This window comes from Macrosteles quadrilineatus, unplaced genomic scaffold, assembly GCF_028750875.1.
Source record: "Macrosteles quadrilineatus isolate MER2022 unplaced genomic scaffold, UCM_ALF_1.0 Scaffold_10__1_contigs__length_6754688, whole genome shotgun sequence".
Classification (NCBI taxonomy): Eukaryota; Metazoa; Arthropoda; class Insecta; order Hemiptera; family Cicadellidae; genus Macrosteles; species Macrosteles quadrilineatus.
The window spans coordinates 5,681,701-5,697,058 of NW_026542603.1; the positions used below are offsets into that span (position 1 = coordinate 5,681,701).

Here is a 15,358-nt window from a genome sequence, read left to right on the forward strand (position 1 = left end):
GTTCTTATAAAGACAGGTGGTAAAACAGCTTCTGGATTTCTTTCGCAGTTAGGCCCTACATGACGTTCTTTTTGCATTTTTTAAGTCTGTTGAATTCCTGGATACTCTTCCACGTCTGGCAGGTCTTACTTCTAGTTACTTCACTCATAATAAAAAAAAAAACGAACATAAGGCAATACAACAGTGCAATGGCTTTTGCGTCGCTTTCCACTGCACAAAAAGAGATTCCGGGAAACAGGCCTTACTGTTTTAGGTGTTTAGGCCAAATACGAAAAACAAAAAAAATTTAACACAATTCATTTTGAAACATTATTTACCAACATTTACTTTTGGAATAAATGTAAACATTACAAATAAATAAGTAACAGCTGATAGAATGCAGACAATTTTCAGTCCCCATGCATTTCTTATGGTGGATATTTTACGTTATATCTCGTTTTATGGCAACTTTATGGGAATTCTGCTATTTTTCCCGAGTCCCTGGGGTCAAGACCTTCAATTTAAGACCTCTCCCACTTTTCTGCGACTTACCAGACGTCCACAATTTTCTGGTAAAAAATTTGTCTTACAGAATTATATATATAGATTTCCTACTTTTTAGTGCGTTTAAAAACGTTTTGTTTTAAAAAAGTTTTTTATTTATAAATTTTAGCCTTATTGTCTTCGTAAAGTTAGTTGAACTCATGTTTGTAGTCAATACCACCAAAAATAATAATAATAATAATAATAATAACCACATCTTCTCTACTTTAAATTTAGCTCACTTCACATTGCCTTTGTCGGTTTCCGTTATTAGGTGTTCTTCTAGTGTACTTTGAATGTAGTGTTCTAAATGTAGGAATATGTTGTAGAGATCTATTCACGAAAGCGCATCATAAATTGACGAAATATACTTTAGGGCAGTGGAGTTTATATACTCCTGTGTCTTCGGGACTATTTAAGGCCGTCAATTTTGATTTAGGTTGGTTGAGTTGAGGCAACGTTATGTTGCTTGAACAAATCAATTACTCTCAGAGACAAATCGCTGACATTAATACAGGATTGATGAAAATGTATATTGAATATTAGTTTTTAATTAAATAATCTATCCTTGAGGCAATACGAATAAAAATTTGTATTTATAATAAACACAAGTATAACATGAGCAATAGATGTACGGTTGGATTTTTTTAGCTAGAAGTGGTCAAAGAGTGGTGGAATATCTTTGAAGATGAACCTTTATGCTTTATGGCAGTAGTGCGATCATGTGTTCATACCTATCAAATTTTGAGGTTAAATCTAAACAAACTGGCATAATTATATTTTTGGAATTGACAATGATGAAATATACTTTAAACTTACTCTAGCCTACTTTTATAAAGTACTTGGCCATTTATAGAATATTTACTGTGAAATACAAACGTGATTCCTAAATCCAAATCAACTAGTTTATTATATAGTTAATAAGTTGTTATTTAATTATTGTATCCAAATCAGTTGATGGTTGCTATGAAAATAGCTAATTATATGAGAAAATATTAAGATATTAAATCTTCTTGCATAATTAATTTCGATCATTAAATTAATAAAATAATGTGGTTGCTGTGACTAGAATACACATCAAATTACTGTTGGTACATACAGTAATGATGATTTACGTTTAGTTTTAAAAACTCTTAACATCTATGTTTGTTTGTTTTGATTTAACCTCAAAATTTGACACATATGAACACACGATCGCACTACAGCCAAAAAGGTTCATCTACAAGATATTCCACCACACCTTAACCACTTCTAGCTAAATACCCATATGTAAATTGCTACATTAGGCAGCAGAAGGATCATTGCTTGCTACAAGAAGTAGTATATTTTCGGTGTAGGAAAAATTCATTTAAAGTACTGACACAATATAAAACTATTTACTCTAAATGAATATAAACTGACCCTGAAGTAAGCAACGATGAATGTGAGATTCGTAGAATATCTACTAAGTCTTAAACTTGGTCCTAATAGTGAATTTCTTTTCCAGCCAACTAAGTCTACCCAAAATAGAGAGACCAAAAACAAAGACGACGTAGTTGTTACAGCGAGTAAGTTTTAATTACAATACTTGTATTTAGTTTACAATGGTAATAAAAGTCCCTTTTTCTGGTTTCGTTCAAGATATATCCTTGAAATGGTAATAGCTTTGTAAAAAAAAACAGTTGTTTTCGAAATTTGAACAAAATATATCCTTAGGCTAAATACAACAATTTATTAATTACCCTCCAAAAAACGCTTCAGTAGGCCTATACCAATGTGTTTGCTTTAATATGATTTACTATTTCACATAATTATATTATATAATATACGCATTTGAACTGCTGCAGTTTTTGGCCTCTGGGGACATAAAAACTTAAAATTAAATCACTCTCGCGTCTAGGCCTTACCATGAGACCTATAGTAAAATCTTATTTTTATATATCTTATATGGGAAATTCGCTAAAAACGGTAGTTGCAATACGCTACGATTACAACACATCAAAATAACTATGCTGATAATTCACTGCTGGCTGTTTTACAGGTGGTATCACAATAGAAGACAACACCGGATCGATGGTTTTGGTAGCAAAGTACAAACAAGAGAAGTATACAGTACTGACACTACTTTGCCTACGGTCAGAACAAAACAAATACTACCTTAGTTTGTTCGACAACAACAATCACATTTTGACTGTAAATTACGATTGCTCCGGGTTTTCATCTTATTTATCACCATCTAATTCATTGACGATTGCTGTTGATAAAAATGATAAAACAAATGGCAAAGAATTTGTCTTCATAAGGATTCGTGATAACTGGTTTAGTGTCTGTAGAGTTTGTAAGTCAGTTACTCATCTGTCCCTTTACAACAACGGGGAACATCTTAAATGGAAAAAGGTAAATGAAAAGTGTAATATGTTTCATGACGACACAATGTTCTATGTACTTTGTATTTATTTATCACCATATTATATTTTAGTTGTTAATTACAATTGTTGTGGTTTTGTTTACTTTTTTCTTGGCTGAATTCCATTGCAGTCCTTGTTATTTGTGTCTGACATTCTTTTCTACAAAAAGATATATTAATCCAAGAAATTCCCTATCATGCTGTTAGTGATGTTGAGTACATTATTGCTAAATATTATCTATTAGGGTCATAGTTGGGATGATTTATTTATTTAGCATTTCAAAATTAACTGTCATTGGCTGGATGTATTTTCTTAGACCTGTTTACTGAAACCAAAAATACTTTTAGTGTCATTTTAGGATCTAGTTTTAATTTTTAGTGAATTTCCCATATAGGGAATAAGCTATTACCGTAGTACTCATGGTAAGACCTGGACCCGAGACCGATTTAATTTTTCATTTTGAGGTCCCTAGAGGCCAAAAACACCATCTGTTCAAATTCATATTGTTGCGGGCTTGACAGGTTCTTACAATAAAAACTTGGCGATTTTATATTACTTTTTTATTTACACGTATTATTCTCAGTAGTGGTGTATGAGCTGTTTTGTCGCATCAGCTGATCTGACCATATGGAAATAATTGCTTTAAAAAGGCGGAAATGACGTAGAGTTGGGTTTTATGCGGGTGGTTGGGGTCCTACGTCACTTGTGACGTATGTGGGTAGTGACGTAGGTTGTTGAGATCATTTGTGTGTTTAAAAGAATGGGAAACTACTTTACACTTATAAGTGTAGGATAGCTTCTTTCTTTTGTTTATTGGTTATTTATAGAAAACACAGAACCTTGCAGGAAAAAGTATCAAAGATACGATTTGGATTAGTTTCTCGTAATACACTGTACTAGTAGAAAAGGATTATGCAAGACTTGTAACATATACTTTGGTGAGATTGTAATTACAAGTCAAAACTGCAGACTTTGAATGTATGCTCAACCCAGTGCAGTCTAACAGCAGTGAAGAGGACCATACAGGAAAATAAGATTTCGATTAGTTTCTCGTGATTTTGTTGTCAGCTCATGACGACAAAAGATTCGTTTGTAATGGTGGCATTAGGACTTTGCTGTGGGGACATTACAAAACACCTGAGAATTAAAAGATGGAGAACGAGGTTAAGTTTGACTAAACTCGAGTGTAAATGGAATAAGTCAGAAATAGAGACTTGAGTGTAAGATTGGAAATAGCTGAAAAATTGATTGCCAAACCAAACTTTATAGATCGAACAGTGTACAATGAGGTCTTGGGAAGGTCATCTTTTCTTTTCTTTACAGAACAACTGGCAGCTGTACATATGAGTAAGACCAAACTTCTATTCAACAAAGCAATCTACATCGAGTTTATTTGATTCACCCACCGTTGGTGTTTATTGTTGTTTATATCTAAAATTTGGTACTTTTAAACAATTTCCAAATTCAAACTATCCCCCTTAACTGACATGTTTACGTACCGTACAGAGAAGTACTTGACCATCTGTCTGTATGATGTACAAACGGTTCTATTCAGTCTGTGTGATAATCAGAAAGAAAACCTGAGCTCACTCACTGTGCAACAAGTCGGTAGAGCAGTACTTGGAAACCATCCAAGTCGGCAATAAAGTACACTACTGTTGAATGCAAAAACTGGAACCCGCATTAATCGTTCTGTTGGTGGACACACACACACCTGCGGGCGGTGTCGAGAAATATTTACAATCCATAACAAGTCGGGAAAGCAGTACTTAGAATTTGAACTATCCAAGTCGGTAATGTAGTATATGCTAATAATATTGTGCCGGCATCTGTGTGGAGAAATATTTCCAACTCTAAACATCCATGATCACAGTTTAGTATTACTTTTAATTCTGTAGGTTAATTCTGCTCTGTAAGCGGTAGTTGTTTAATACCCGAGATCTGGAAATACAATGACGGAGACAATATTCACTAAAAGAAGCCCCTCGTTGCCCCCCCCCCTCCCTCCCTCCTTGTATCGTAGTGGGAGTAGCGTGAGTCGTTGATCTAAGAGGTTTGCGGGTTCGATCCTTACCAATCACAAAAAATTAAATTTTTTTTATTTCATTTTATACATATCTACTTGCTGTAGTACATAACAAATGCAAAACAAATGATAATTCATGTATCCAATGTTAAAAACAACTGAAAGAAGGCTTAAGTGTAACTTTACCGTTGAGTATAAAAAATGGCCTTTGTAAAGGCCACCAAAATGTTGGATGTTAAATTTACATTTCATAGATGTTATGTACTCTTGGGATGATGGGTGGTCTGAATTTATGTTTCTTCCTAGTAGTTGGCTGTGTATGAGACTGTGTATGAGCCAGAAGTTCACGGGTTCGATCCTTACCAATCACCAAAACGTTTAATTTACAGTTGGAGTAATATGTTGATTTTTTGTATGATATTGTATCGTAGTGGGAGTAGCGTGAGTCGTTGATCTAAGAGGTTTGCGGGTTCGATCCTTACCAATCACAAAAAAAATTATATTTTTTTTTCTTTTATTTTATACATATCTACTTGCTGTAGTCCATAACAAATGCAAACAAATGATAATTCGTGTATCCAATGTTAAAAACAACTGAAAGAAGGCTTAAGTGGAACTTTACAGTTGGATATAAAAAATGGCCTTTGTAAAGGCCACCAATGTTCGATGTTAAATTTACATTTCGTAGGTGTTATGTACTCTTGGGATGATGGGTGGTCTGAATTTATGTTTCTTCCTAGTAGTTGGCTGTGTATGAGACTGTGTATGAGCCAGAAGTTCACGGGTTCGATCCTTACTAATCACCTATCCTACACTTATAAGTGTAAAGTAGTTTCCCATTCTTTTAAACACACAAATGATCTCAACAACCTACGTCACTACCCACATACGTCACAAGTGACGTAGGACCCCAACCACCCGCATAAAACCCAACTCTACGTCATTTCCGCCTTTTTAAAGCAATTATTTCCATATGGTCAGATCAGCTGATGCGACAAAACAGCTCATACACCACTACTATTCTCTATTTACAAATATTAAAATTACCTAACACCTAACTAACCCTATCTAAACCTAGCTAAAGCCTATTCTAATTTACAATGTTTCTAATTACAGCTAGCCTCTACAGGATTTATCACTTCTGTTACAATACTGTCACTACACTGTCACTAGAGTTACAACACTGTTACTCTCACTGTCACTACACTGTCACTGCCACTAGCACTGGTCACTAACACCGGCGTGCCATCGCTTCGATGATTCTCGGAAGACTTAACTCAACTCAACTGCCGTGTGCCGGAAGACGGTCCCTTATATAAGCTTGCCGTGGAACATTCTAGAGACTACTCGTAGGCTAGACAAAGGTGCTTACAGATCGCTGTGGAAGCTTCTGGTATATGTCAAAACCCCTATTGACGTAGTCCGTTGACATGGGTCTATTGTCTTTCCGAGAACCCCGTGTAAACAAACAACCCTTTTGATACGGCGCCTGGCTATTGTTGCGCGGGGCTCCTGACTTGTAACAATATATATATATATATATTTATATATATATATAAGTAGATATATTCATGTCACTTCTGGGCCAAAAACGGAGCCACTCAAAAATTAAATGAATTTTCCTATTTTTTTATACAATATGCTATATTTTTTACCCTTTTAGGTCAATTTCTAACATTTTCATATTTTTCTAGAAAAAGTATATAATTTTGATGAAATTTTCATGAATATGTCCATATTTTCCATAAAATTGACTACAAAACAAAATGTTTTTAAAAACAAGTAAAATTTTTAAATTTTTTATTCAAATATTCTAAATATTTTATTTAAATTATTGTTTTTGTAAATAATATGTTTCCTATTTGAGTTATTCAAAATTTATTAAAAGTATTGAATTTCTCAGAAAATTCTAATGATATTTGATGTATTATAAGTCTATATTTTATTTTAAATCATTTTAAACTTAAACATGAAATGTTATCAAAAATGATAATCTTAAGATAAAAAGATAAGTATTGATTTAAATTGAAAATAAATATCACCAATGAAAAGCTTGTTAAAAATTAATGCTACTTCATATATTATACATTTCTGTACGATTAAAGATAATGTAAAAATCAACAAAAACAAATTGCGTTGTAAATATAATGTTATTGAAGGAATATTAGTCTATGGCCTAATTTGTTTGGTTGATCTTTTGATGAAAATAAGTGATTGAATAAAATAATAACTAAAAGAATGTTAGTAAAATGCAGTGTGGATTTATATGATTGTTTTGATTTATTTTAACTAATTGAAAAATGTTTTATAATATATGCTTAAAATATATAATCAATGCTAAGTCTAAATAGAAATAGAATGAAACAAACAAATGGATTGAGCTACAAAGTGTCAAGTCTACTAGATGGCAATATAAAAGATCAGATAAATGGTACTATGATCGTCGCATTACGCAAGGTCATCCCGCTAGGTTCGCTAGTGTCAAACGCAAGCAAGTTAGCCAACACCATAAAATGAGATTTCTTTATTATTCCTCTGAATTAAAATGTTGCTTAAATTATGGTAAAAATATGGTATTAAAACTTATAAGTGTTATATTTCATGTGTTTTCCAATTTTGATTAATTTCGGTATACAGATATATTGAATATTAAATAATTTTTTGATTTATGTAAAGGGTAGTTTCATCCCTTATTTTTTATTTTATTTTTAAAAAATTGAAAAAATTATCAAAAAATCCTGAAACTTAAAAATTATTAATAATTATGTTAAAAATTAATGTTTTTACTAAAATTTTCCAATTTGGGGTGAACTACCCTTAAACTAAAAACCTTAATAACTTCTTTGTTTTTAAAGATATTTTCATGAAATTTGGTATGATATATCTATAAGGTAAGTACAAATTTATTAAATAATATAATTTAAAATATTTATTTCCTGTGATCTTGAAAATCAAAATTTTCTTATTTATTATTTTTTTTATGAAACAAATTTTAAATTAACAATAGTAGTCTTATTATTCATAAAATATAATAATATTTTGAAAAATATGTCAAAAAGTAGTAAATAAATGGTGGTTTTATAACAATTTTATTTGATTTCAGTTATATAATTTTTAATCACATTATACTCTAATAATCTTTCAGACACAACAACTACATAGCAATTAGTTTCACTAGCAACAGTTATATCATAATCAAAATCCATATTTATTATTATATCATTTTTTGATCCTGAAATATTTACAGTAGTTTTTGTAGTATCAATCACATACAATGGTCTATTTTCAATGAATTCTGTTGGATCATAATACATTTCACTATTGTTATAATAAACCTTTTTATAATCTTGATACATTTGATATATAATTCTAAATTTTCCATTATTTATATCTAGATTCATTAATTCATCAGGATAATAGTGACCATTTAATTTTACTCTAATATTTTTAATATACATACTATCAAATTTTGAAGTGTCATATAATTGATCATTAGTTCTACCTTTTTGAAAACCAATTATTATAAATTTTGGATTATAGATGTTTCGATAAATATTTGTTATATCAAAACTAACTGTTTTTCCAGTTATTGTCTTTTGTTCAATACATTGCCAATGATTAAAGTGAAATAGTATTTTTTCTTTTTTAGTTATTTCATTAATATATTGAATTTTACTTGTAGTTTTATACTCAATTATTGGAACTCTAATGAAAAAGTCATCAATAATTACTTTTCCAACACCTGGTAATGTAGTATCATCAAAGGTTCCATCAACTTTTTTAGTTTTCCATCTAAAAATAGCATCATTATCTTCAGATCTAACAAAACATATATTGAATCCTCCTTTGTATATTGGAACATTAACATTTTCAAAGAAACCTAATCCAAAATGTGATAGATTACCCACAGCTTCAAATGTTTTTTTGAAATCTGATTGAAATCCATCACAAATGTTGGATACTGCTTCTGTTTTTGAATAAGTAACAGTACCTTTTATTGTACTTAATTGTCCAGGATATTCGATTTCCTCAATTAATTTATTATGTTTTCTAATTTCAATTTTTGAAAATAAGAATGGTACAAAATTATTAATCAACTTTACATTATCCGTAGCACCATAGTCTTTATCATCAGATTTTTTAAATGATCCTGAAATATAAAATTGAAACTTAGATGAACAAAATCCATCACCAAAATCAATATTAAATTCAGTTTTTTTGTTTGGTTCATTTAAAATGTAGTTTAGATAAAGGATAAAAATTTTTATATTCAGCTCTTTCAATTTCATAAGTATAAGCCATTTATTAATGAGAAATTTATGAAAAAATATGGAAAGAAAAAGGTTTTTTAAAACAAGTAAAATTTTATTAATTTCGAACTTTAATCAACTGAAATCTATTCAATCAACTGAAAAATGTTTAATCAACAGTATCATAATCATTTTTATCTTTAAAATATTGAATTTCTTTAACATTATCAACAATAAATTTAGCAGATAAGTTTTGGTTTTCAATAAGTAATTCCCAATCCAACATATATTTGTATTCTTCAATAAAGTTTTGAGATAATGTTTGGTATTTACAAATCAAATCAATATGATCTTTTAACTGATAATTTATGTATTCAGTAATAATCTTTTCATTCAAAATTTGATATTTAGCAATTTTTTCCCAATTCAATTTATTTTGAAACAATCTAATCATCTCATCATTCAATTCATATTTTTCTGAAATAATATCCCAATCTTCATTAGTTAATAGAAATTGGTTTCTGATAATGAAATAATCAAATGAATTATACAGAGCCATTTATTAGGAGGAATTTTTTGTAAAACTACTTTTCTTTGAATTACATATACAACATTTTGCTTTAATCATATTTTAATTTTTTAATTTTATTGCTTGAATGTCTATAGAATTGGTTTTTTGTTTACATTTAAGACAGTAAATAAACTCCATTTATATGGTAAAAATTATTCATCTTCTTGGTTTTCTGTATTAAGTTTATCTTCTAATGTAAAACTTGCTATTTGTGCTAATCCAGCAGTTACTAATCTTATCACTTCAGCAAGTTTACCTTCAAGTTGTTTTTCTAAATCTTCAACATATGTTTTTAGATTAAATAATGAATTAACCAATTCATTTAAATCCTGTTTAGTTTTTGAATGATCATTGCCAATCTTAATAATAGAATTTAAAACTTCATTTAACTCAGATTTAATGACAACATCATAGTCGTTAATGCTTGGTTTTACATTAAAAATTCTTCTAGAATTAATACTTAAATAATTTTTAGATAAACTAATAGCATTAACCAAATTATTAGTTTTCTTAATGTGATTTTTTAAATCCTTATTAATATCATTAAAAATGGAATTCAATTTTGAATTAATATAATCATTTTTTACTTCAATTAAATCTTTTTTCTGTCTACCAAATAGATCAAATATATCTAATGAATCCATATTTATTAAGAATTAATTTATTGATTATGTTATCAAATCTTATATTTTTATTCAACTCATTTAATACAAAAACACACAAATGACCACATATAGGTGGATCATTATAATTTTGAATTTGTGAATCATTAAAAAATATATTGTCTTTTCCTAAATATTTAACAATTTCCTTAAAAGTTTTATTAACAATTTTTCCATAAGAATCAAAGTAATATTTAATTTTATCTTTTTTATAATAACATATCCAATGAATTCCATTACCAGAAAAAGAATCTAAATTGACTACACTACATTCAAATTTATTAACAGTTTTTGGAAGCATATCTCTCATAAAAACACCTCTAAAATTCTTAATATTTTGACATAATTTTTCTAAATCAGCTAAAGTCAATGGGTTGAAATTTTTTTCTTAACATATTTTAATGTTTTTTCATCTAATCTAGATCCTTTTACATTAGCTAATTCTTGATCTAACCAATTTATAAATTCTCTAAATTTTAGAATAACATTGTCTTTTACTACTTTAGCTCCTCTTCTAACTTTTGGTGTTAAACTATTTCTGCCAGGAATATAATCAGCAACATTTAATATTTCATTTAATAAACCACCATCTTTTATTTGTTTAAGTTGATTATAAGAAAATTCAAGTCTTAATCCAGTATTTAATTTTTTATGTTTTTCTAATTTATTCAATTGTCTTTTAGTTAATAATAATACATCATTACCATTTTTAAATTGATCTATTTCAAATTGTATAGTCAAATTTTTATTTTTCTTAAAAGCAGATTTAATTTTAGATTTTTGATAATCAGTTAAATTTACCTCAACCTTCTCCATTTATATAGGTTAAAATTTTAATCCTATTTCTAATCCCATTCCAAATTTTCTTTTTAACCACATAGCACCTGATGTTGGTAAAGCAACTAATCTTTCACCTATATCATGATCACTAGATGTTGCTATATCCCATGCTTTATCTTGTAATATTTTATCAGCAATATCATTTCTAGATTCTGTATCTTTATGATCTCTATAAAATATATCATGTTCTTTAGCAGCTTTATCTAAATCATTTATTCCAGGATCACCTATTTTTAATCTTTTTTGTAGCTTAGTTGCAGGTCCTAGATATTGAAAACCAGGTACATGCAATTCAAATGGTAAATTATTTATAAAATCATTTAATAATCCTGAACCTATAATTGGTAATGTTATAGTTGGTAATATTCTTTTTAAATATTTATACCATCAGGTTTTTCAATTAATTCATCTAATTTGTTTGAAATAAAATCTTTAATAGCCCTTTTTTCATTGATAAAGTTTTTATTTCCAGCTTTTTCTTGAGCATATATATAATTGATTATACTTTCTAATTTGTTTAAATCATCAATATATATGTATTCAATTTTATTTTCTGAATATTTTCTTATACCAGATCCTTCAATATTTCCTTTAGAATCCCAAATAAATTTATTCAAATTCATATATTTATTACCTTTACTTGATTTTGGTTTTCTAGTACTTGGATCATTATTTTTATAAATTAAATCTGTTTCCCATAAAATTTTTGAGTAATTATTTAAATCATCTTGACTATATAAATTATCATCTGGTTTGTCTTTATATGTCAATAATCTCCATAAACCATGAGTGCCAGTATATATTTTACCATCAACAAGTAAATCATCATTATCAATTACTGTTATTTTATCACCAATCATAAATGATTTTTTATGTTTATCCCAATACAAACCAAATTTATCATCTTTTGCTCTAGGTAAATATTTCTGTGCTATTGGACCAATGATTTTATTTAATGTTTGAGGTGAAACAATATTTGGATCTATAAATGTTGATTCTTCTTCAATAATTTGTTCTCTTATTGGTCTAAATGGAGTACTTGAAGGTAACATAAATTCTTCTTCAGATTGTGGTATTGACATATTAGCAAATTGATTAACAATAGGTACTAAATCCATTAAATTTTTATTTTCATTTAAAACATCACCAATTTTATTTTCTACTTCACCAATTGCAGATGTTATTGGTTCATATGCTTTTTGTTTAATTTTTTCATAATTTTCATCAATTTTAATCTGATTTTTAAATTCTTTTATTAATTTTTTTTCAATTTCATCTAACTTCTTAGCCTTGTCGACAGTTATGTTATCCATTTATTCAAAGAAAAAATATGTTAACATAAACATAAATGATGTTAACATAAACATAAATTATGTTAACATAAACATAAATGATGTTAACATAAACATAAACCATGTTAACATAAACATAAACTATGTCGATTAAGCACAATCAACACTACACTAATGATTAATATAAATAAAACAAAAATAATAAGTAAATCTAAAATTAAACACAAACACATCATTTTTTATTTTCTGTAAATTTAATAAGAAAAATAAACACTAAAGATAAGGCAAATATTATTATAACAAATACTTTATCAACAATTAAATCAAGCATACACCACATTTATTTAGAAGAAAATTTTATATTAGAAAACTTATTCATATATTTTCCTTCATTTGTTTTTAATATCAAATTCATAGTTAAAAATCCATAATTTTCTTTCCAACAATCATTACAAATATCCTTAAATTCATTAAATGACATATCAGAACCTACAAAATGATCAAAAATTTGTTTTATATAATGATTATTTTGTTTAAAAATACATAACATATTTAAATTATTCCTTATCAATTTAATGTCAACTTTTGAATAACATTGTGAAAGATAAATACATGATATGTTTTTATGTCTACCCATTACAAAATACTCTTTTATTTTATCTTGATTTTCTAAAATACAATCATCAAAAACAATTAATGAATTTGGTTTACAATCATTTAATGAAATTATATCTTCACATGAACCAAAGAAATTTGCAACTTTTTTGTTAATGTTCATTTCAATATTTTTAAATCTATGTTGTAGTTTTATATATGCAGGCTGCTCTAATGATTTACTAAAAACATATAAATTTGTGTATGGTATCAATCTTTTATAGATGAAATTTAATAGTAATGTTGTTTTACCAGAACCACTTGATCCTATTATTAACAATCTAATTGGTTGATTATTCTTGATTTTTTCATCATATGTATCAAATTTTATCTTATTTTTTTCCTTTAAAAATTTTTCCATTTAAATAAGATGAAATTATTTAAAATTATAGGCAATTCTTCAAAGATGGAACTAAGATTAGAACATCCAATTCATTTGGATGGAAATTATAGTATTGGTCTTTGTGGATTTTATTCAGATAATTTTATATTAAATGTACCAAATGATTATAAAAATATATATGGTTTTAGTATTATTGATCAAAACAAAACAATTGATCAATATTTTAATATAAAGAAAGGATATTACACCTTAGAAGACATAAAAAAATTATTTACAAACAGTTTAACAGAATTTAAAAATAAATATGATAATTTTAATGAAAATGAATTTTTATTAGAAAACAATGGTCCTTTTATTGTAATAAAATCACCTGTTAAAATTATAGTCACAGCTTTTATAATTGATCTATTAGGGTTAAAAGATGAAATGATTGAACCAAATGTATTAATAAAAGGAATAAAATTACCAAAATTAAGACCTTTTGATGTTATTGAAATCCATTGTAATTTAGTTGAACCTAGCATTGAAAATCATAAAGATCATTCACATTTACATAGAGAATCTGAAATTTTATATTCTTTCTTTCCAAATATTGAATATGGTTCAAAGATTAGTGAAAAACCAAATGAAATTAATTATGTTCCTTTAAAAAATATAAATAAAATTCAAAATATTAAAATTACTATTCAAGATAATGAAGGAAATTTATTGAATAATGAAAATGTAAGATCAATTGTGTACTTAAAATTAAAAAAAAGAATCTTCTATACAAAATTAATTATTATAAATGGAAACAACAATTGATATATTATAGAATTTATTAAGAGGTAATCGCGTCGCTAAAATTGCAACGCGTTTAATTAATTAAAAAAACAAGTTTATAAAGGTTTATTTAAGGTTTAATTATCAAATAAACTATTGAATTTATGAAATTTATTAAGATGTAATCGCGTCACTAAAATCGCAACGCGTTTAATTAATTAAAAAAACAAGTTTATAAAGGTTTATTTAAGGTTTAATTATCAAATAAACTATTAGATTTTATAGAATTTATTAAATATTTGACGCGTCGCAAAAATCGCGACGCGTTAATAAATGATTAAAAAATGAGTTTATAAAGGTTTAATTATCAAATAAACTATTAAAAAATATGAAATTTATTAAAATTATTAAAGTTTTTTATATCATAAAAATCATGATGTAATTTAATTGATTAAAAAAACAAGTTTATAAAGGTTTAATTATCAAATAAACTATTAGATTTTATAGAATTTATTAAATATTTGACGCGTCGCAAAAATCGCGACGCGTTAATAAATGATTAAAAAATGAGTTTATAAAGGTTTGATTATCAAATAAACTATTAAAAAATATGAAATTTATTAAAATTATTAAAGTTTTTTATATCATAAAAATCATGATGTAATTTAATTGATTAAAAAAACAAGTTTATAAAGGTTTATAAAGGTTTAATTATCAAATAAACTATTAGATTTTATAGAATTTATTAAATATTTGACGCGTCGCAAAAATCGCGACGCGTTAATAAATGATTAAAAAATTAATTTATAAAGGTTTAATTATCAAATAAACTATTAAAAAATATGAAATTTATTAAAATTATTAAAGTTTTTTATATCATAAAAATGATGATGTAATTTAATTGATTAAAAAAACAAGTTTATAAAGGTTTAATTAATAAATAAACTATTAGATTTTATAGAATTTATTAAATATTTGACGCGTCGCAAAAATCGTGACGCGTTAATAAATGATTAAAAAATTAGTTTATAAAGGTTTAATTATCAAAT

The 15,358-nt window shown here is 27.1% G+C and overlaps 1 protein-coding gene across 1 annotated transcript in view; it reads left to right on the forward strand.

Moving 5' to 3' along the window:
* The window catches only part of LOC129004653 (uncharacterized), a 276,975-nt gene that overhangs the window by 144,681 nt on the left and 116,936 nt on the right, over positions 1-15,358 (forward strand). Inside the window, exons 25-26 of the mRNA XM_054433204.1 lie at positions 2,009-2,069; positions 2,543-2,898. Coding sequence (XP_054289179.1) covers positions 2,009-2,069; positions 2,543-2,898 — 417 coding nt within the window. The remainder of the gene's footprint in view (positions 1-2,008; positions 2,070-2,542; positions 2,899-15,358) is intronic.